Genomic DNA, 23,000 nt, shown 5'->3' with positions numbered 1-23,000 from the left:
AAAATAGGCATGGCGTCATATTCTTCACTTAATACTATTGTGTTGTTGATGTTTTTCATATAATATTTCATTACACTTGCATAGCACAACTCAAATTTCGTAATGATTTTTATAAAGTCTCAATAAAAGTGGATTGAACAGAATGCCAACAACATTAAAAAGTAAATGGAAGAAATTAAGTTTATTAAGTCTGAAACATGATCCGGATCGCAAAAGTTTTTAATGCTGAAATTAACCATACGGAGGAAGGCGGAACAAACAGGGTACGCTTTACAGTTAGCGCCTCGTTTCCGGAGGATCCCCGTCACGAGTAGAAACTAATGAGTCCATCTCACTAACAGAAAAACACACACGGGTCAACGTTCACGTTCCGGCAAACTTCTTTAGTGTACAAGGCAGCCGACCGCGTCTACCGCCTGTGGCACCACCCGCCAGCATCCGGGCCGGCGGTTTCGGAATCTTCTCCTCGGCGATGCGAAAACACTTCCACAGCCCGTACCGGATCTCGAGCGTGTCGAAAAACAGGCCCGGCTCGTACCAGCAGACGTGGTGCGGGGCACACTGGTACCGCTCCCGGAGCGGCGGGTTAAGGAACGGGGTGTCGTCGTAGCGTGCGTGAAGAATGCGGTTGATGTACGCGTTCATCGAGCCGGTCCGGTGGATCCAGTTGATCAGGGTCATCACTGCCATCACGGTCCCATGGACACGGCGGCCATGATCTATCTGCTCCTGCTGCTGCCGATACGAATCGCCGGCACCGTCGCCCTCCGGTGGACTCAGGAATGCCTTCTGCACCTTCAGAAGCAGACAGCAGACGGCCGAAGCGGTAAAGCCACCCGGAGCCTCAACAAGCAGCACGCAGAGCAGCTGGTAGAACACTTCCAGATTTGTCTTGCGCAGGCTGTGTCGTTGGATGGCCGCGAGCAGAGCATGCTCCCACTGGGGTCGCGCATCGATCAGCAGTTGTCGAAGCCTTTCACAGCCGGTGCCCAGCACGATGTCGTAGTACGTTTCGATGTGGAAGATTTGGGGCGACTGGAACTGGGTAAGATTGTGGCCACTTTCCAGCAACTTCGTCAGCACCTTGGCCGCCTGGATCGATTTGGTGACATCCGGTCCGACCACGTGGCTCAGGAGGTAGTCGATAACGAACGACCCGTTCGTGGTGCAACGCGGATCGCAGAGAGACATTTTCGATGCGGCGTACTCGACGATCGAGCTAAACTCGATCCGTGCCTCGTCCGACATGTCCGTGTCGAGGTGGAGCGGAAGTATCATGATGAAAAACGAACCCAAGTCGGTCACCGAGAGCAGCGAGGTAAGGTTCTTCAAACACGTCTCGAAGCCACGCCTCAGTTCGTAGATCTGGTTCCGGCTGGTCCCAATCACGACGCTGCTGTGGTAGAATCGGAGCAGTTTGGCGAGATCCGAGTAATCCATCATATCCCAGTGGCGAGGCTCGATGATGCTTTGCAGCACCGACAGCACGTGCCGCACCTGATCGACGTCGGCCCGTGCGAGGTACTGTTCGACCTGATCGATCAGCTTCGATAGCAGGAGGGCCGACGGTGATCGACCTTCGAGCACGAACAGCAGTATTTCGACACAGATGAACTCCACCTTCCAGAGGTTTTCGTGCTGTAGAAAGCGCAGTATAATGTCGATCACCTCGTCCTGCTGTTCCGGTATCAGCTGGTTGATGATTGCCTGGAACAGGCTCTTCGCCTCGGCAAACGCCGGCTTCCGGCGGCAGTGCCACAGAGCTCTCGGCCGGAGTCGTAGATGGGCGACATAATTTTGGACCAAAACCAGCGAACACTCCAGGATGGCGTCCCGCTCGGGGATGTGCTGGATAATGTCACGCCGAGATCTTCTCACCAGGGTCCGGAGAATCTGCGGAAGTAAGCATTCGGCCATGTTGGGCGTTCCTGGGAAGACGTTCCTCTTTGTGTAGCGCATACCTTCTGCGCCCGGTCCTGCTGGATGTTGGGCGACCGTATGGTGGGATCCAAAAATATACCGCAGCACGTCTTCAGCTGGTCGGCCAGGTGCCGCGTCTTGGCCGCTGTCAGTTTCTTGCGCGAAAACATGGCGGAAATTCGGCCCGATTCAAAACCAAACATTGTTGATGAGGAGACACGTTTGTAATTTTTATCGCTACGCCTGCTATGCTTTCTGCATGAAGCCTGCCGATGCAAGCTCCTATTGGCTCACGCGATGTTCGATAAAAAATATGTTCAAAAATTGCTGATCTTAAATAAATTTGACTGTTAATAAAGTTTTTTATTCAAAAATATTTTGCAACAAAGTTTGACATGTCTGAAAATGTTCATTGCGCCTGACAAACACTTTTGCTACTGTCGAACTTTGCCACTACGTGGTTTTCTTACGAACACCATAATAATTGTATGGTAAAGGTCACTGAGTGATTATCGTCCCGAGAATTAAATAATTATACGTATCATTCAGTGTTTGGCTCGAAACGGTCCGATATTCGCCCATCTGTTGTTCTGTTGGTAGTGGTGCTGCGAACAACCCAAAACACCGGTCTCTGCACACCACGTTTCGAGCAGTTTGAGTTGAATTCGAGCAGCCATTAGGCAGGGGAGTTGGTTGGTCGGAAAAGCGTGAGAAATGCTCACTCTCGGGCGTAACATTTTCCGCTCACGCGCTCAGCTCACTGATGTTCACCAAGACGTTTTTGCGAGCGACACGTTCGCTTTGTGAGCGAATTTTCTCGCAGCTCACGCAGCACTCACCGATTCGCTCCAGTTGCCGAAATTCTCGCAAAACATTCCAATGCTGCGCTGCGGGCGCCGGTTAGCAGCTTTGGTGAGAGAGTGAGAACACGGCTGATCTCGGCGAGTGGCCGAGGACTTCGATGTGCGGTCGTCGGCCAGCTGCACGACGTTGGCCACCATCAGTTCGATTTCAGTGACGTTCAGTTTCGGTTCGTCGTATGTAGTCGATCGGTTGTGGCCAGACAGGAGAGAGAAAAAAAAACCAACAGCACAAAAAAACATATATGTATTTATATACATACACCAGCATAGTGAGCATTCACAGACTTGTGGTGAAAGTTTTTGCTTTTCCGTTCTTTTGTTTGCCCCGGCCACGCCACAACATGCGGCTGCACGAGCTGTAAAAGGGAACGGTGCCATTTGCAACGCTATAAAATAACAGTTTTACAACGGCCCGTCAGACGGAGCGTGCGGTCGGTTACCACAATTAGCGCGTGGAAAACAGAGAAATTGAGTGATTTGTGGTCGACTAAGTATTTACCGAAAATGGTCGCGTTTCAAGTGAAGTCATTGAAATCTGTCTCGCCGCAAATAACTTAAGAATAAGTTCACAATAGTTCAACAGTGCACGAGTGAATGATTGTGGCGGTAGTTGATACAATAGTTTCAACGTACAGAAGAAATTTTAAAATCAGATGCCTGGTAAAAGTGTAGCGAAATATGGAATGTAATGCATAAAGTGTGTTGAATTTCGGAAAATCTACCACCCAGCCGATGGGGTGCGGTGAAACCCGATTCCCAATCCGACGAATTCGATTGCAAGTGCGCCGTGTGTGCTTGTGTGAGGGAATTAAATTGTAACATCACGGGAGGCCATTGTACTGAGCCTGAGCTGACAGCACTCAGTTCGGAAGCTGCTGGGTGCGGTGGATGAAATTCGAAACGAAATAAAGCATCAAATATTCAACAATTATCGACCGAAACCAGTGAAACCGGTGTAGCAGCAGCAGCCGTGCCGGTTACCGGAAACGGATCGCGTACGGAAGCTGGCGACGTAACAGTTCCCGTTCCAGTTCAGTGGGTTCGTGATGGGAAGTGAAATCTTTGTGAAACGTACAACGAACCACCAACCTTTTCGCTGGGCACCAGCAACGAGCTGCCTGTTCCTGTAGGGCCGTCGCCGGGCAGAAAAGGATTCGAAAAGGTGAATTTCAACGACCCAATATTTTCAGGCACACAGTCATGTGGGAGTGGGGGGCAGGGCAGATTAAATGTGGACCCGCCACACCGGGAATCAAGAAAGTATCACCCAACTACCCTGCGTCTTACAGCCAAGCCAAGGTATCCTTTCACTAGGTTCGCGAAGGTTCGAAGGACGGAAAGGTCCCATCACCTGCAAGGGAAATGTGATACTAATCGTATACATAAATGACGGCATAAATATGAAGCCACCGGTCGGTAGACATGCTTCCGGCTACAGTGCAAGGAGTCTAATCCGGGTTCAGGCACAGCCACGGTACGATCCGTCTCACTTCAACAAAGAATATCGTCCAGGATGGGCGTGTAATGTGTTGAGACGAGAAAAGGACACAAACGGTTGCTTTGGTTTCATATTACAATTAGCCAGGCAACGGTGCCCGACTGTCCGACAGTCGCTCAACAGCTTCCGGGCGCTTCCCTGCCCCCGCGGGACCGATACCGTGGGTCCGACACGGAAATCTCTTCAATGGCTGGCTCGTCTAGCGATGCGATGGTGACTCGGCTGGTCCGTGAACCGAACCAATCGAGCATGAGACGGCACTCCTAAAGCACTCCGTTTGCGTCCGGGTAATCGGGCGAAATGAAAATTCATAACCCCGACGACGGATTCAACGTTCGCTTAGTTTGTGGGTGGCGTACAATAATGGTCGGGCCCTCGCGTAGTGCTCGAAGCACCGAGAAACAGCTTCTCGGCGGTGGATCAGCTGATAAAAGGGATCGAAAAAAGCGACCAGCTCTAAGTAGAGGACGGTGTTCACTGGGCTGGTCGTCGTTGCAGCAGCGTTTCGTAGGTTCAACGATGTGAAGGTATCGCTCAATTGTCCAGAAAGAGCACTCTCCTGCCGAAGGGCCCGTCAGCCCGCCAATGGCACGAAGCTCGCTCTGTGTGTGTGGCAGGGCGATAAAGACGTAGATAATGAGAATGGGGCCCTGTCCAGACGCCGCCAGAGGGCGTGCGCGCGCGCGCTCTTAGAGTTGGTCTATTCGGGTGGGCAGGACACGCCGCAGGCTCCTGAACCGATGGGTTGGTCGATGTCGGAACAAGGTCACACCTCGGGAGGGCGCGGGACCCGAAATGAGGTGATTTGTATTTTCCCAACAATCTTATCTTCCCGCCCAACTTATAAAAATGTTAGTGTTACAGTGGACTGGTCCTAATCAGAGCCGTCTATTGTGGGAGGATCTGGTTATTGGTGATCCGAGTGCAGTTACGAACTGAGAATTCTGGAGCATTGCTTACGTGGGAAAATCTGTACGAACTCTGTAACATCTTGGGTTATCGGAAAGTTGTGTGTTTAGTAGAAAAAGTGTGGCCATTTATTGTGCAACTGGTTTAATAATTTATCTTAATTTTTTTCAAGAATCCCAACATATGTTTTTACTTTTTATCATGCACCACAGATAGAACAGAAGATTTCGAGGTTGTCCTCTATGGACCATATTGACGATATTCAATCCGAATCCGAACAGTGTATTGTTGATGAATACAGAGTTGGTTTTTGGTAGGAAAATAAATACCAAAACCCCGCTTGGATTTGCACAGCAACGAAGTAACACAGCCTGTGGAAAAAATACGGAACGATGGTTAAGCATAAAATATACGATCTGATTCCCCTTTTTCATTGTTCACCAACTTTTTCACGATAAACGATGGCACATTTAATGCACTGTAGTGTGGCACCCCATTAAATGCGAATTTCCCGATCGACGACAGTCCGCTTTCAAAGGAACCTCGGTGACAAAGGGTTTTTGTGAGCGCAGAAAATGGTTTGACAAAGTCAGTCCATTTTATCCCACTCAATACAGGCCTGATTGCTCGCTCTGTTTATGCAATAAGTCATCCCCGTTGTGTGCTTTTGCCTGCCGAACGACCTGACTACTCAAACCGTTATTACGAACGAATAACCGAACTTGAGTCGAATGACGTTCTGCCGATTTGAAAAAGCTTTGTCCGATTCGATGAGTTTTCATAAAACTAAATAAAACAGACGAGATGCCAGGCAGCAAATCATTTTCGTAAACGATATTACAAAACTATGCTCTGGCCGATGCATGCCGATGTAACGGGTTCACCATCGTACTTCGCCAGGCTTCGTTCGGCACAACTATAAAATGCGATACACGGTTACACAAACTTTATGATGCGGAATTTTTTTATTTGCCCTCCATGTTGCACCCGCTCCGGTCCGGTGCAGGGCGGTCCTCGCCTGATGGTATTAATCTAAAGTTTATTGAATCTACCCGGCGCGCGCATAAAAGAAATCATGGCGCGCATCGTAAAAAATGGCAAGAGTTTCTTTTCCGCGTGCAAAAACGGGTAAACTTTTCGTTCTCCCACGACCTGTGCTGCTGAGCTGAGGCCGGGGCTGAGGCTGAGTGGCTGCAGAGAACAGAGTTTCAATTTTTAAGATGGCCGTAAGATGCACTCGACTTTGCGTCGTTGCCCATGCCCATGAGGCGGCTCCGGTCACTATTACTTCCGGGAAGTTTCTAACGCGCCGGGGTCAGTAGAGCGACCTTATTGTCAGGAAAGTTTTCCCGAAGGCAGAACAAACGATGACGGGGAGATTGTCTTGCCGAAAGGATCCTCTCTCGGCCACCGTCCGGTCCTCGGCAGCTGCACAAAGCCAGCTAAAGTTATTGATTAAGTGGGTGGCCTTTGGAGTGCATTTGGTGATAGTGCTTCGTTTGGAAAGTTTCCCCCGTTGCGATGGAGACATACTCCAGGGGAGTATAGTTCGTAATTGCAGTATGCCGCTTCGAAATTAATTGCGTTAGAGCGCAGCCATTGCTGTTTAGATAGCAGTTTAATGTAAGCTCTGCAGTTTAATTAACAGCTTGTAGTAGATGAAGTTTTATAATTTACTGTCAAAATTCAATTGACTTGACCAGGTGGACTTTATGCGGCCAAGCTAATCGTGCCGTCCACCAACGTGCGTTCTTGAATCCAATTTACGTTTCTAGCTGGCTCTTCTGGCCATATCTAATTCACCGAGTGAGAAACGTGGCTTCCTCCGAAACGGCCCTGATCCATTTGATTTGCTTGCTACATGAATCGAATCCTTGGAATAAATGAATAAAACAGCCATAAAAATGTGTTACACTCATGTACACGGCAGCGTGTAGCCGGCGGTATTCTGTGAAAAACGTTTGGACACACGCGGAAAAAGCAAAAACAGGAACGGACTTCAAACAGAAATTGAATGATAGGAACACCCGCCGGAATAATACGTGCTGGTGGCAGGTGGTGAGCGCAATAAGATGGCATATTTACCCTCAGAGATATTAGTATTCAACAATTGTCCAATAATGCGTACAGGTGATATTTAAACTTTTATTGCCGTGGCCAGTAGGTGGGTATGTTTATTTACGATTGTTTTATTTAGCGATATTTATTATGGAGACGCCTGGTGCTTCACAATTTTCGGACGCGCCCGGAAAAGTATGTGAGAAGCATGATTTGAATTTGAAGCATGATTTGTTTCTATTAAAATTGAAACTTTATTAAAGAATATTGCCTCAGTTGTCGGTAGACGAAACTGTATTATTTTAACGAAACTACAAACCACTGAAGCGACGGTTAATCCAGTCTAATGACATAACGAGCCAAAAATACGAGAAAGCGTGCGTAATTTAAGCCTCGGAGAGCAATTAAAATTATACCAAAGCATTACTTGGACGATCGGGAGAAAACAAGAGCGTTCTGTTGGGACCTTCGTCAGCAATAATGAAGCCAATTCGCTGCGTGTGCTTCAGCTGTGCCCCATTGTCGTCGCCGTCGTCGTCGTCATTGCCATTCGAAGGCGCGCACATGGCTCCATCGCTTATCTTTTCAATCGAACGATTTTTCTTCCTTCGTCAAACAACTCGCCTTCTCGTTTGGTGGGCTCGCAGGGAGCGAAAAAAGGGAACTCAATTTGCCGGACACGAAGCAGGAAAACCAAATGTATGATAAACAACATTATCCTTACCCCGGAACGGCAGCAGGACTCGAGGACCGCGAAGCTAAACGTCAAATTGCGCAGGACGGATGGTCCGGACCGTGGGCATCACCGACCGCCGACCAACACGTTCGTTAGTTCCGTTTCCACAATGGCTAACCGAGAATGGCCCCCCAAGAGCGCGCCTGGCGGCCCCATTAAGTGGCAGCAGGTTATGTTTATTACACAATATTTTTACGATGATGGATAACGGACCAATCTGGAGTACGGCCCGGGTGGTGTCGCAGGGCTGAACCCAACCCCCACCGGTGGGACGGATGTGCCAGAATGCAGTACACGGGGGTGAAAAATGTTCTATTGCCGTCGGTCGCCGGTCGATCCCTCTGTTTGCATAGTGCTTCGCATTTTGTGCATATGCGGCCGCACAAGGAGGAACCGGGACGGGTGTTGATTGATTTATTGATTGAAGAAGACCCCATGAAGAAGGGTGCACACACGTAACCTTACACTCCACGGCCAAGGGCAACAAACAAGAACCGGAGGGGCGCCGTTATTCCAGCGCAAAAGTGAGAGCCAAGAAGTTGGCCATTAAGAAGTTGACCTTAAAAGTTTTTGCCCTTTTCCCCCGTAAATTTCATTATCAAATCGCCGGCCCCGGACAGACCGGCCGAAAACACGTGTTAATTTGTGTGATTGTGTGACCTTCGCTGGGAACTATAAAATCTATTTTCGAAATCGGATTTATTGACGAGCCCAAGGCGTAGCTGTTTTACGATCCGAGCCATTGAAACGCATTCTTCAACCGATCCTGCCACTCGGTACCAACGCCAGCCGCTCGGTGGAGCTGTGCCTCCCATCTCATATGGCCGGCAACAAACTGTAACGAGAGTTTGATTTGACTCCCGCCACACTGTAATGCCTTTTGGCACCGGCACCGGCGGCCACCATCATAATGCATAAAAGCGCGCGCGCGGCAGCCGTAAATTTATTCCACTAACGAATTGGCCAGCCGGCCGGTCAGTTAGTTGTAAAATTGACTTGTTCATTTCGATTGTGGCCCACTGGATTGCGGATGCTGCGTTCCGTTGCCAGCACCGAACGTTTGGTGGTGGCCCACGGTTATTCTGGAACAAGGTCGACCGACGAACGGCTAATGATGTAAAATTTAATAGTTTCTGCAGAAACGTCGTAAAGGTCCGGGCCGTTCGAGAGTGCGAGGAAGTTGGATGTTGTTTAAATTTAAGTGACCTACGCCATCGGGTTTCGGTTGAAATATAACGAACAAAAGTAAATAATCAATAAATAAGGTATTTTCGGTGGAGACGCCTGGTGCTTCACAAACTTTGAACACACAGATAAGTTGATCCCAACATTAGTCAGGTTGTAGTGGTCCTGACATATATTAGCCTTTGTTGTGGGAGGCACCCTTGTAGTTTTTGCCGACATCTTCTAGCATCCGCTTTGACGACATCCTCTAAATGCTTGTAACACGAAGTTCAAGGAGCAAGACATATTGCGTGATGTCTACCGACGTCTGGCCACAATGCTCGCATGAACCCAGCCTACCTGCGGAATTCATCCCCTTCGTGTGAGGTTCATCTCGATGTTGTTGAATCTGCAGGAGTTTGGTTTCACATGGCTGTCCACACCAGTCACCATCACCACCCATCATTATTATGATAATCTTCGTAGGAAAATCCCACCACTTGCCATCTCCGGATTGGCCGCCCTAGGGGCAACTCTCTGATTGGATCCCGCCGTTTCCCTTGGGTCCCCGTCGAGGATACCTCCAGACGGCGACGGACCGTGGTGCCAAAAAGTTGGTGCAGAAAATTAGTTTCCCGTACTTTAGGTTCGCCATCTTTTGTTTTCCCACGAGAGACAAATGCCCAAATCCCCGACCCGAAACTCTGGTCCCCGATGAGGGCGACCGATAAACCGGTGCTGTCGGCGGCGGCGATGGCGGCCGAAAACCCCTTTTATCCTTCATCAAAAGTCGTTTTCTCATCGCGCGACTTCGCTCTCTGTCAACACCATCGGGTCGTGGTAGTGACCTTTCTGGGCCGGCCTCTTCAGGCTTGGTGCGGGTCAGCTAAATACGGTGCAGCTGAGGCGGGCGCATAACAATGGTCGGTCGGGTAGCTTTTTGCGGGACACAGAGCTAATGCTCGTTTGAATGCTGCCTGGGTGATCGAAAAATATCGTTGTAACCTCGGTCCGAGAGCCGCTCTGCAGGTTGGGCTTTGCAATCAGCAGTCGGTTTAATCTGTCAAAATCGGAGCGTTCGCATAAATTGAACATAAATCTTACTGTTTCAGCTAGCGGGCGCTACACTTCGGTCCATCCTGCGAAACACTGTGCTCCGGATGGTGAGTACGGTGAGCGATAAGCGAGTTTTAGTAAGTTATAAAATTTGCATATTTATCACTCTTTGGTGCTCGGTTTGGCGCAACGACGAGGTTTGCTCGTCAGAAGCGAGCGGTAGCTGCACTGATGAGATGGTACCATCCTTTCTGAGGGGTGTGCAGGCACTAAATCAATGATAGTCAATGTCTTATCTATAGTGATGCTGGTAAGAAACGTTCCGCACGTTGGAGTTTCATGCAAATTAGCCCAACTTCACGTTGGTGTGGCCGGCACCATTCGCACCACAGCTCGAAAGCTGATACCCGGGGCCGGCCGGTCGGTCGGTCGCTCGGTTGTATCTCATTTTGACCGCAATCATCTTATCTCGACTCTCGGTTCGGCTACCTCGACGCTTTTGCTCATCACGCAACCTTTTGGCACCGATTCCTGACCGGCCAACCTGCGGCTCCGAGCGGTCAAGTGTAGTGACCAGATTTCAGCAACACCCACCGCAAACCGTAGCCTCAGGAGTGGATCAAGGGTTGATCCTCTTCATTAGCGTGACGACGACGAGCACTGAAATGTGTGTGTGGGTTAGGGGTGAGGGGTAATGAGTCCCCGGGTGGTCCTAGCTATCCTGCGCTATATTGTCTCCGAATCGAAAAGATTCGGCAGTATCATATTACCGGACTGGTCAGTGACCTTTCGCCAATCACCAACCTCCTGCGGAGCCTTGGGCCCGAAGAGATTTTGGGTTTACCACTAGGGCATAACGAGGGCAGAAAGAGTTCCCCAACAAATGGCAGATCTCTCCAAATTTACCCAAATCCTTCGATCGATTCCGGTCCGAATGAAGCCTGGACCACGGTGGACCGGGGCCGGCACAACCCATTGTGATCCAATTTCGTGCGCTTCCGGCAGGTGTAAGGGAGAACCGCACACACTCTCTCTCTCTCCCTCTCCCGGTCCGTGCAGGAATATTGTGTTTGGCAGCAGATAAGAATGAGAACGCGATTCACACCGGTGGCCAACTTCGGGGGGGTCGGCCGACCCGAATGGTGGAGGGGATGCTATAAAAAGATCAAACCCCATTAGACTTTATTTTTAGCACAAAATAAAACTCTTTCCACTCTTTCCAAGCCACGCGATTCTTGGCCAACAAACTCTCGACGCGGTCGGCGTGCGCTGCGAATCCGCACGCTCCTTCCCCGGGGTTCACCGGTCGGCCGAGTTCGTGCGTGAAGGTGGTTAAAAATAATCCAACAACCCATTAGTGAAAATAAAGCGCGGAACAGGCAGGGTGTTGCATTTGGGGGAGAGGGCCTTCTGCACTTGAGGTGCCTATCGCCGGAGTGCGCTTGCTGGAGCTCGGACCGTCGGACCGTCACCGGCCCGACACTTCATTTCCCGAATGCGCTCTCTATTCTCGCACAATGACGAAGACCTGGCGTTAGGATGATGCCGGGTGAATGGTTCCGCAAACAATAGGTCAAAGCGCTGTTGGCTAAGTCGTTGGCCAATGAAGACTTGGAATGAAGGTAAATGTGCGCTAAATCGATAATAAAAGTGTAAAATCTGTGTACTGGATATCTGTGGATATCCAAATCGGTAATTTCAACCGTTTCGAGCAGTTTCGAGTAGTTTGGAGTAACATTTTAAAATCAAGTAGACGTTTTGAAAGCAATCTGTTACATCGACTTGACGTATTGCTTTCAAAAAGGGTGAAATTATTATCTAAACAAATAATTGTTACATTATATTATTTCAATGTACACTAGTTAATTCAATTACTATTTATTACTATTTTAATTATTATTTATATTTGAGTTAAATGATAGCGCTATTTCAATTATATTTAATCTTCAATTTGAAGTCGGCATTTGAATCAATGAAAAAATTTATAAATTTATATCTCATTTATAACTATGCAAAATCTCATAAAACTATTCAGGGAAATACTTACATGAGAATATATTCTGTTATAAGGGCTTAATTTCCTCGCGTCGACTTGTATTACCAAACACATGCCGAAGCGGAATTAAAATTGTACAAAAGATTCCCTCCGTTCAGTAGACCGTCGTTGATTGCACTCGCAGCACTAGATCTCATTAATTCTGTTTTTGAATTTGTTGGTCACCTGAACTCTCCGCTTACGCCCGGTTCGGGAAATCTGGGAAATTCCTCACCCACGGAACAGGTGCGAACCGGTCGGGTCACCACAGCCAGGTAGCCGTTGACGCTTCGCTTCGTCCCAAGCCAATGGGAAAAACGGAAGGAAACAAGGAATTCTAGCATCCATCTGTGTATGCTCTGGTATGTGTTTCGGTGGCATGATTGGTGAGTATGTTGTCAAACCTCGGGCAGCTTGACAGCGGCCGACGCAACATGTGTTAGTTTGGACAGGGAGATGTTTTCTTTTTAGGTAGATTTGTTACATTTTCATAACCCCGTGCCCGTGTCAGCCGGCAGCAATCAATGGCACGGGGTTTCATTTCGCCGCGAGACGGATTCAATTTCCTTGCCAATTTGTGGCGAACGCATCGACGACGATGACGGAGCCAACGGAGGAGCGGTGGCCGCGAAGGGCGTGCTCATGAATTCTAGGATTATTTTGAAATTGGTTCGCTTAGTTGGAAGATTATTTTCTCCATCGCCTCCGCCTGCCAACCGAGTGGCTGGTGTTGCAACGTGGTCTCTGCGGTGTGTCATGGAACCGGAAAAGGATGGTCGCGAGTGGACAGTGGTGCGATTTCGCTCGTCGCACACACCATTGGTTGTGCAAAGGCTTTGTAGAATTAACTAGCGAATCGGTTCGTTCCACTTCAAGCGACCGGATTCGCTTCGACTGACACGGACACGGTCGGTCCAGTCGGGGTGAACCTGCTGCATGAACTGTGTTGAGGGATCACCGGTGGCGGAGCGAATTCTCCGGAAACGCTAGGACTTATTTTTATCGACAACGTCGTATCGAAAAGCACCGGAATGGGTACTCGTCGAGTATATCTCGACACGGCTTAAGCTGAGTGTTGCTGCTGCTGATAGTTTGTGCAACGATGTATGCATTTAGAAAATTGATTAGATGGAAAAAAAACGTTTATTCGAAAAGCAAACCACTCTCCTTGGCATGTCTGGCATGGCATGGCTGAGTCTGAAACATGATATCCCCCTTTGGTACAACGTTTGGTCATTCTGGACATGGATGGCCCATAAAAAGCATAATGATAGCGAGAGCACGAATAATGCCAATCTTGAGTGGGTCATCTCAATCATTCACACTTGATGAGGCTTGCTTTTTGTCCGCCTGGCCGCCCCACAGTGCTTGGTCGCTGGCCGGCACGAAATTGACCGATCGGCTCATCATGGCAAGATAAATAACGGACGCTTCTGCGCATTCTGCTAACGTTGAAAACTGCAGTACGGCGCTTCTAATGCTCGCATTGCTGTTACATTTCGAAGGCGTTTTGCTTTTTGGGAGTCAAAAACGTGACCAATCCTTGCCCGGTTTTGCTGTCGATGTTGACTCGCAACCGCAATGGTTTATCCCATCGCTTCCGGCTAGTTTTTGTGGGCTCGAAACGTTGCACTTTTCCAACCAACCGGTCGTAGGCACGAAACTTTCCTACACACATTTCGGACGAACAGTTTGACCACCGAGGACCCAGGGAATGACAGAGAATAGTTTTATGTTCGGGCGAGTCGAGGCGAGTTTATTGTGGCGCAGGCTGCGGTTTCGGTACTCCCGCCAGGGAAGTGGTTACTGTAGTACGTCCGGGAGAGCTGGTAGAAACCATTGTTTCAACCATTGTGTAGCAGGGTCAACCCTTCCTATGTGGCGGTTTTGGGCCATGGACTTGAACTCGTCGGCAAATTAGAGAACACTGATCGGAGTTAGCTGCCAGAGGCAAATAAAGTGACTACATTCGGGTACGTGCATGGCTGACACGTTGTGTGTATATAGTTTCGCATTGTTACGTGTCAAAATAAATGGCAACTCCATTTTTGTCATCCGAGCAAAAGCAAACAAACGGAATGACCATGATTTCCGTCAACGGACAACACGGATTGCATGGAGACATGTTAGGATGCACAAGACGCAATCAGAAAGTTTTATTCTGGCTGGCCTCTAGAGATTACCTTAACGGAACTAGGTTTTTTAGGCGTACCCTAAAATAAAGTTCATCCCCGAAAGGTTAGGTCTGTCAGTGTTCAGACAAGAATTGTACACAATTTTGATTAAACCATAATAATGCTTCATTCCACTGCTCCAAAGTGCCTCGTACTTCAACGCAGTTTAAACACGGCATCGAGACCCAAATTGGCTAACTCCAACCTCCTTCCTTGACACCGGGAAGCGAAAGCAAGTCCCATTCTTCCGGATGATGTTTTATTATCATTCCAATTACCGGGACACCTTTGGTTCGCTGCTAACCCCAGGCGGTCTAGGCACGGTCCTATTCCGCCCAACGCACGCCCACCATTCGCACTAATGAGTTAGTTAGTGTCGTCTATTTCATGTGTTGCCTCCACTTTCTAGGGCCAATCAGAAAAGCCGTTTTTCACACCGAAGCTAAGGCTGCAAGTGCGGTGCAAGCCGTGGGGTGTTATTTATTTAACAACAGGACAACACTGGTCCTTTGGCCATTTGGCGGCCACCGTCGCCTTGACGCCTGGAGGAGATTGCTTGGCAAACGTGTATCCCTGTAACGGACACCGTTTTCTTGTGTATATTGGATTTTTTTCGCCAACGGGAGGCCACGTGCCAACCCGATTGTGTTTGGGGTTGTCTACGGGGCTGTACCGTGAGGGCTGTATGTCTTGATTAGGGCCCGTCACCGGCCTTCCAATACACATCGTCAACATTCGGAACACGGCGCACGGTTTGGAAGATGAAAAACACCCCAAAAAAGGGCGCTTCATATGAATAATGCAAGCGTAGTTTTGCCGGTTGTACCGTAGCAGCAGCAACAGCAGCAGGTACGGAACCCTCAAAATGCCAATCGGAAACAAGTTCGAACAATGGCCGACCCGAAAAGAAGATCGTTTGTCGCTGCGAAAGAAAATGCGATAGGAAAAGAGGCATGCCACAGCCACTGTGCTGTGGCTCTCTATTTCTCTTTCTCTCGCTTTGTGTCCTTTTTGTCGCCGAGAAGCGGAACACACAAAAAGCACACCCAAATGTGCAATTGGCTCGAAACCTAATGATCCCATTTCGCTTCCGGTGCGCCGCTTTGTTCGGTATTAAAACCGTTCACAGGCTGGGCAGCTTCAGCCGAGCCCTGCGTGACCCACCGTCAAATGGTTTGACATTGACAATCTTTGACAGTCGACGGCTACTGGAGGCTGCCTGTTCCGCTTGTTTGCGACGTCGAAGAAGGTAGGCAAAGCTGACTCGACTTTTCCTTATCGGCCACGGCAAAATCTGGTGTATTTGCTTCAGCGTCAACGAGTGGCACTGAAATTTGAATGGCCACGTGTCCCATTCCAACCGGCTGGCTAGCTGGCGGCCTGGTGTGTGGGGTAGATGGAACTTGGCATGTACCGCAGATTAAGCAGGCTTTCGAAGGACGGCCCCGAGTGCGGCCCTGAGCATCGGCCGGGACGAACAGAAACGAGAGCAACGAAAAAAAAGAGCGGCAAAAACGCTGCGCTGGTCGATTGGTCGTTATCTAAGGCTCACCAGGGCCACCAGGGCGTCGTGGGAGAAATCGTTGCAGAATGTGCTGCTGCTTCGGTACCGACACTGCAGCACCATCTCCAGAGCGCGCCGAGGAAGAGGTTTCCACTTTTAACGAGGTTAGGTAACTTAGAGCGCCGAGTGTCTGGCTTACGAAAGCGCTACCACGACGCCGGTGGGGACAGCGTTGGGGAAAAGGCGAGATAATGATATGGAATCATCTCCCGGTGGGTAGCCCGGTACGGTCATCAATACCCTTTCCAGCGTGAAACACTACGGCAGCGGTCTCTCAGCAACGAAACTAGGCCAACTATTTGTAGTTCGTGAAGGATTTGTGGATTGTACGCCGTGTACTGGGGTTTGACAGCCTGATCCTTTCACTGGCAGGTGGCTTGTGTTGGTACGAAATACAGTATGCCCTACTTGGAGCCCTATACTTAGGCAGAGAGATACTGTGACGTAATTTGGTCTAACAATATGAACATTCTACAACTATAGTTTGGGATCTTTTTAAGTTAAATTGGAAATCGTAATTTAATAAACATTGAATCTACAAACATATAAACATTGGTGTGATGGGAAACGACTCATGGACTTGGTCACCGTCCTAAAAAATACGTACGTACGAAGGATTATCAATTAAAATCGCATCTAATGAGCTCGCACAGACCAAATCACTTCCCAAAATATACCACCGGCAGCTACGATCCCGTTGGGACACAGGGCAACGCAAAGCAACAAAAAATAACGCCAATCATTCGGTCCTCTATTTGTGTGGGCATTTGTGCTCCAGCGGCCACCGTCTAATTCTGTCATTCGTTCAAGGACACGTATGATGACGCATGCAACCACGGGCCACGTGTTCATTTATTTTCCTAAGGCATCCATCATTTGCCGAGGCTCCAACTCCAACCGAAAGCCCAGCCGCCTGCCGACAAACGTCACTCGTGCGCTGCCGCACCTGAAAACGGATTTCTCCGCTCGGATTTCGGAAACGGAACCCGGGGTCGGAACAGCATCATTATCATACAGGGTCGACATCTTCATCGGCACCATTCGGTGCGCTGCCGACCACCGACCACCGCCAACTAATCTTTTCGCCATTCACTGACCACCCGGGGGACAGGGTTAACAGGATTAAAGACAGGATAGCCGCATTCGTATTTCACTCGATCATCGTCATCAGGCGCGCTGAGTGTAATCTTCCCATACACACAAGCAGGCAGGCAGGAAGGCTGACGGGCTCGGAGGGTCTGGTTGATGCTGCGCCGTTATGTTGATTTAATTCATGCTTCACATGCCGGACCTAAGCAAACAGCGCCGGAAACGTTCCAATCGCCAAAAAACTTTCCCTGAGGGTTCGTGACGATGTACTCGGTGCAAACCTCAACCCTCTAGGGAATTTGAGAAAGAAGGGCTTCAATACAGTACGGTGTGATGAATGAACGAATGGGAAATCTGAGAGTCACTCGTGATTCATCACAAAGCGGTGCTCCATCGACATCCAACATAAAACTACACGAGAGCTTTTACACATAGCTCACGCTCATGGAACAGTAAACTCCAATGGTAGCACAATTGCCCTCCCAAAGACACAATCTCGGCGACGGGCAAAAGGCCAATATAAACACCGATGTACACACTCGATTGGAGTGCTCTTTTCGTTAAATTAAACGCAGCGCAACGTAGCTCATATCACTTGCGCGGAACGGGAGAACAACAACCACTGCAACTGAAGTTTCACTTGGTTGATCCCCGAAACCCGCGCGCCCCTTTGCTACTCATCTTCATTACCCGCACGGTCGCCCGGGCCAGTCGAGGGCACCGAAATGAGGTGGACCAAAAACACAGAACTGAAAACGGGAGCCAAATGTTGCTGAAAGGATCATGAAGTGTACAGCGACACCGTGGACCCGGGTTGCCGCGTGTGCCCGGTAAAGTGCTGTCAAATATTTGTTTTTGTCACGCAAAAGCAAAAAGAAAGAAAAAAAACATAACAAATTCATCACAAAGCGTAACGCAAACCCAACCTTGGCACATGTCAAACGATCGTCGCAACCACGAACCGGGCCGGGGACACGGAGATGCAACGTCACGTCCACATCATCCGGCGGGCGCGCCGGGTCCTGTGATGTTGATGTATCCTTTGCATAACCTTTTGACCCATGCGTGCGTGCGATGGACGTGCCTGACGCCGTATGGTAGCAGTCCACAGAGAGAGAGAGAGAGATGCGAGAGAGATGGAGGGGTGGGTCACGCGAAAACAATCTGGACTGTGAACGGGGTCACCAAGAGGTTAAATCAGACTCAAGGGCACCGGGCAAAAACAGCTCCCCGAGGCACGCGGTCGCGCGAATCGAGCATATAAATGAATGCGTGTTGTCACTGTCACAAACAATAGAAAGGGCCGGGTACGGAAAAGTGAAACAGAAAACAACCAAAATCGCCGACGGCCAATAGACGCCCCGTGTGCAAAATAAACATAGGCAGCGCCGCCCGTACCGGGTCCCGCTGGTCCAAAATCTAATCAGCGTGTGACTAACTGGTCGAAAAATCATCCGACAATCCGGAGGCGCCGGGTGCCGAAAATCGGAACTGATTGACTAACGGATGAAAACGGACGAAAGGAAAGCCCCCGAGGGCAGGACACCAAAACCCCGCTTTTTCTGCCTATCTGCCCCCTTAGTTCGCCCCATTGTCGACTGTTTGATGAGTTTGATGAGCAGCATCCAGTCAATCAGCCAACATCCCGACCGGTTGTGGTCGCCCGGAAGATACGCGCGGATTGTAGATTGAATTATCCCCTTTTTGCTGCTGCCATACAGCGAGGAACGCGCACCTGAAAGATGAATTCGTATTAGAGCTGATGACTTACGGGTGAAGCAGTTCCGTTCGTCCTTTGATTTTTTTTTTCCGTGAATCGATTACCGTACCAGGTAGAGTTAGATTGGCTATCGGCGAAAATCACGTTCATATGGGAGATTCACTACTCGCATGCACGCATATCAGTTTGGCACGCATATCGGACGCATCAGCACGCATATCGGATGTACTGATCGGCTTTTCGTATATTTAATCTTATATTAGTAGGCTAGCATAAAAATTCAGCAAAAATAATTCAGCTCAGAACCGGTTCCGAATCGGTCTAGAATCGGTCCAATGGAATCTTGTGCACAGAAATAGTCAAGGAAGTAAATTCGAACGAGGTTTAGGATATTGTCTCTTCATTTGACGAAAATCTGTGTCCTTCGAGTCTCTATTAGCAGTCAACTGTTTGAATTGTATTTTTGTTTCGGACGTATAACGGACGTATCAAAGATTCATCTGCAGCAATTAATCGGGGATTTATTTTCGGTTTAACGTGAATGACTCTCGGCCAAAAACGCGAGCCTCGTACTTCATTCAATTTATACTAATCAATCCCATTTATATATGTTCCAATTTTGTTTGTTAAAATCATTCAAAAGTAAGATCTATTTTGAAGATTTTTCATGTATTTGGTTAAAAGCATTTCAAAAGTTCGCCAGAAATAGGAATATGGATTATAACGATTAGAGCGTTCGCCAAACATCATCAAGCATGTTCTCCAGCGTTTTACTGCAAGAAGCCAAACATTGGATTGGTTGGTGGTTTGGTGGATTTGGTGGATTTCACCCTATGCTAGGTACTTTTCGGTTTGCAAACTTTGTATCATCATCATCAAGTTTTTTTTTAAATATTAGGTATGAATAAAACAACGTCGTTCAATGTTAAAGTGTGTTATCTAAACATAATCAAGCCTTTAATGGGTTATCCGTTTCCCATGCATTAATAAGAAGTGAAGAAGGGGCACGAGCTATAATTATACGTTTTTAAGCCTGTACCCATGTAAGACGCAAGCTGGACGATGGAGAATAAAAACGCACAAACCCCCAACCTTGCGTCGGATGTTATGTCAACAGTGAACTGTGGAACGTGAAGCCGAACAGCTTGGCAGGCAGGTAGCGAAAGCTAATAATAATACAGGGTGCGATTGAAAAGTAATGAGCCTTATATTTTTTAAGCAGTTTTATTAAACCTTTTGGCTTACACCACTAATATTCTTCAAAATAGGACCCTTGAGCGTCAATACACCGCTGGTAGCGGTTCTTCCACTGCAGGAAACATTTTTTAAACTCATCCGCCGGAATCGCGTTCAATTCGGCTGTCATAGCTTTTTGGATCGCCTCGATGGAGTCGAAGCGCCTTCCCTTCAGCTTCCTTTTCACGAGCGGGAACAAGAAAAAGTCCGGGGGGGGACAGGTCTGGGCTATAGGGAGGTTGGGGAAGCACCGGAACCCCCATCTTAGCCAGTGCAGAGGTGCAAAGGAAGGCGGTGTGCGCCGGCGCATTGTCGTGATGAAGGGTCCAATTGTTGACGAGGTCGGGCCGAACCCGGGCGACGCGGTTTTCAGCCGAAAGAGCACTTCACTCTTCACAGGAACTCTTCATTGATCTCACGCAGACTAGCACGACGGTCAATGTTCAAAAAATCATGAACCCGGTTCACATCTTCGTCTGTTTGCGTCGTCGAAGGCCTTCCAGATCGCTGTTCGTCTTCGACGTCCTCCCGGCCTTCCTTGAACAACTTGTGCCACCGTTTTACCTGGGCACTGGACAGAGATTGGTCCCCGTAAGCCTCCTTGAGTAGCCCAATGGTTTCGGTACTCGTTTTGTTCAGCTTTACGCAAAATTTGATCGAGTAACGTTGATCCAACGATCGCTGCATTTTCGCCACTGCAAAATCCTAACACACTTTTAAAACAACTTTCACGCGCGGAGCGATGTTGACTGCACCGCTGTTGCCAGTGAACTGGGATCGGTTTCCCGTGGAAGGGGAAGGTCCAACCTACATTTTCCCCCACCAGCCGATTCGGTTGGTCGCTTGTCGGACGCTCCGCGCGGGAAGGCTCATTACTTTTCAATCGCACCCTGTATACATCCGCGCACATCGTGCAAACTTTCACCGCAATTTCCCGCAAGCATTATCATGCTGGGCGTCACCGTCGTCGTAGAATAGCGCCCTACCCTGCCACTGGGAAAAAGCCACTCGCCACCATTTTTTTTGCACGCCCCCAAAGAGTGTCGAGAGGCGTATCTGACTTTGTGATCAAACATGAAAGCAAAAACGCCCATCAAGAGAGCGAGGCCCCCGCTGCCGTTGCTGCTGCGGCGACGGCGGCCCATGGTAAAGTCACTCAATTTGGCACGTAATTTTGCAGACATGCCAAAAACTGGTTTTTATTTCATATCACACACCGTTCGGTGCGCTGTTAAAAATGTCCCCCTGACCCGTGCCGGCTGCTCCCAGGTGTTGTATGAGCCCTCACTGTGCCGAAAGCATCCCGGACGCGCAAAGTATGGCACCATTCCGGCGGAACCATACCGTGGCGAGTTTGATTGTTTCGCGTATGCATTGGTTTTTTTTCGAGCACCTCTCAGAGTTCACGGGCATTGCCGGAAGAAGTAGGGAACGTCCGCAGAGCGGCAACAGGGAAAGTTGATTGGGCAAAAATGTTCCGTTCTTCCGGCGCACACTTTCGTACCTTAAATTCCGTGCACGTGTTTACAGAAATCAAGAAGCGGTTATGCTTCCGTCATGCCCCAACCAACGGCGCCATTCCAGCGTGTTGGCCCAATGTTTAGCTCAGACACCCCCCCACTAACGAAACACGAAAACACAGACCCTGTAATGTAAGTGAAGAGTGTCTTATCAATTTTTAAATTTTGCTCCTACCGCCTTTTTAACGTTCACTCCAACGGGGAAGCCCCACGCCTTGACGCATCGTGCTGAAACAAGATGAAACAGGCGCCCTGACTGGCTGCTGCTGGCTGCTTGGCGAGCATCGCAACATTATGGTCGATTTTCGAAATTATGTTACGCGGCGTTAGGGGCGCTCTGTACTCTTCGCCGGCAGTGGAAATCAATTTGCTTCCCGTTAGCAGTGGCGCCTTTTTTTCGGGTTGGCCAAAAGTTTATTTTCTTATTACACCGTGTACGGAGTAAATGATACGCCCTCTCGGTTTTCTGCAAAAAAGTTCTCCAAAGAAATATTTGTTAGAAGGCATATCATTTGGAGCGTCGGTTGGTGTGCTTTTTTTTCAAAATTACCTTTAATATTAGGTCTCTATTATAGAAATCCATTATGTTTGCGTGAATTCCGAAACTTTATTTAAGATGGTCCGATATGGACGACCTTGTTCTTATTGGAGAAAAACTCTAGTAATCGATTTTCTTCTCTAGATCTCAATTTCTTACAATTCAGGAAGTTTAGTTTAGTTCAGGTCCAATTATTCACAGTAGAGATCATAATTTAATATTTGTCCATACGGAAGCAACTCATAATAAATGATTCCTTTCAAGTCTCACGAAATACACGGTAGAACCTTCTTGCCCGTTAGTTCAAGTTTGGTCACTTTGCATTTTTGTTAAAAATTAAAACTACAAAATGAATGGAACTTTCTCTTTGTTGACATTCATTGTTAACATTCTGTAACCATGGCCACGAGCATTACCGTTGTCACGTTGACAACGAGCATTAATTTTAAAGTGGTCTATCGATTCTTAACAAGATATTGATCACTTAAGCCATCTACCTAGATAATGGATTTCTTTTTCACCAACCAAATATAATTATTATATTAATTACTTTAAAAACACATTTATGAGGTTTTCAAAAATTAGCTCCACAAAATAGAACTTTCTGAAGTTCTCCGACTCTTATCTCGAGCTCGAAGTTTAAGCCCACAAACCAAAGTAAGAGCGAAGATTCTCATCCGACGCTCGAAACATGCCGCACTTCACTGGAAGGTCTGAATTATGAATAAAATGTGTTCACAAATTGTTTCGTCCAAGCGACGTGTAATTTGCAGAACCCATGACATGCCGGCACGTGCGTGCATGCAGTACAAAGTCTCATGTAGAGTCTGTGGCCCTTCAACGAAGTACACCGTCGCCGCCCGTCTGCGAAGTGGCTTGCGGAGGCTGTCCCGACCACCGTCTCGGGCGGCATTACGGTT

General features: G+C 48.5%; 1 protein-coding gene across 1 annotated transcript; it reads right to left on the bottom strand.

Moving 5' to 3' along the window:
* Positions 1–363: 363 nt before the first annotated feature.
* Positions 364–2,123, bottom strand: LOC131207212 (uncharacterized). The gene is made up of 2 exons (XM_058199824.1): positions 1,962–2,123; positions 364–1,893 (listed from the first exon to the last, which is right to left on the bottom strand). The coding sequence occupies exons 1-2, from the start codon at positions 2,121–2,123 to the stop codon at positions 364–366; spliced, it is 1,692 nt and encodes a 563-aa protein (XP_058055807.1).
* Between the last annotated feature and the right edge of the window lie 20,877 nt (positions 2,124–23,000).

This window comes from Anopheles bellator, chromosome 2, assembly GCF_943735745.2.
Source record: "Anopheles bellator chromosome 2, idAnoBellAS_SP24_06.2, whole genome shotgun sequence".
NCBI lineage: Eukaryota > Metazoa > Arthropoda > Insecta > Diptera > Culicidae > Anopheles > Anopheles bellator.
Note: the sequence above shows the minus strand (reverse complement) of the source record. Positions and strands in the feature narration are given on the sequence as shown.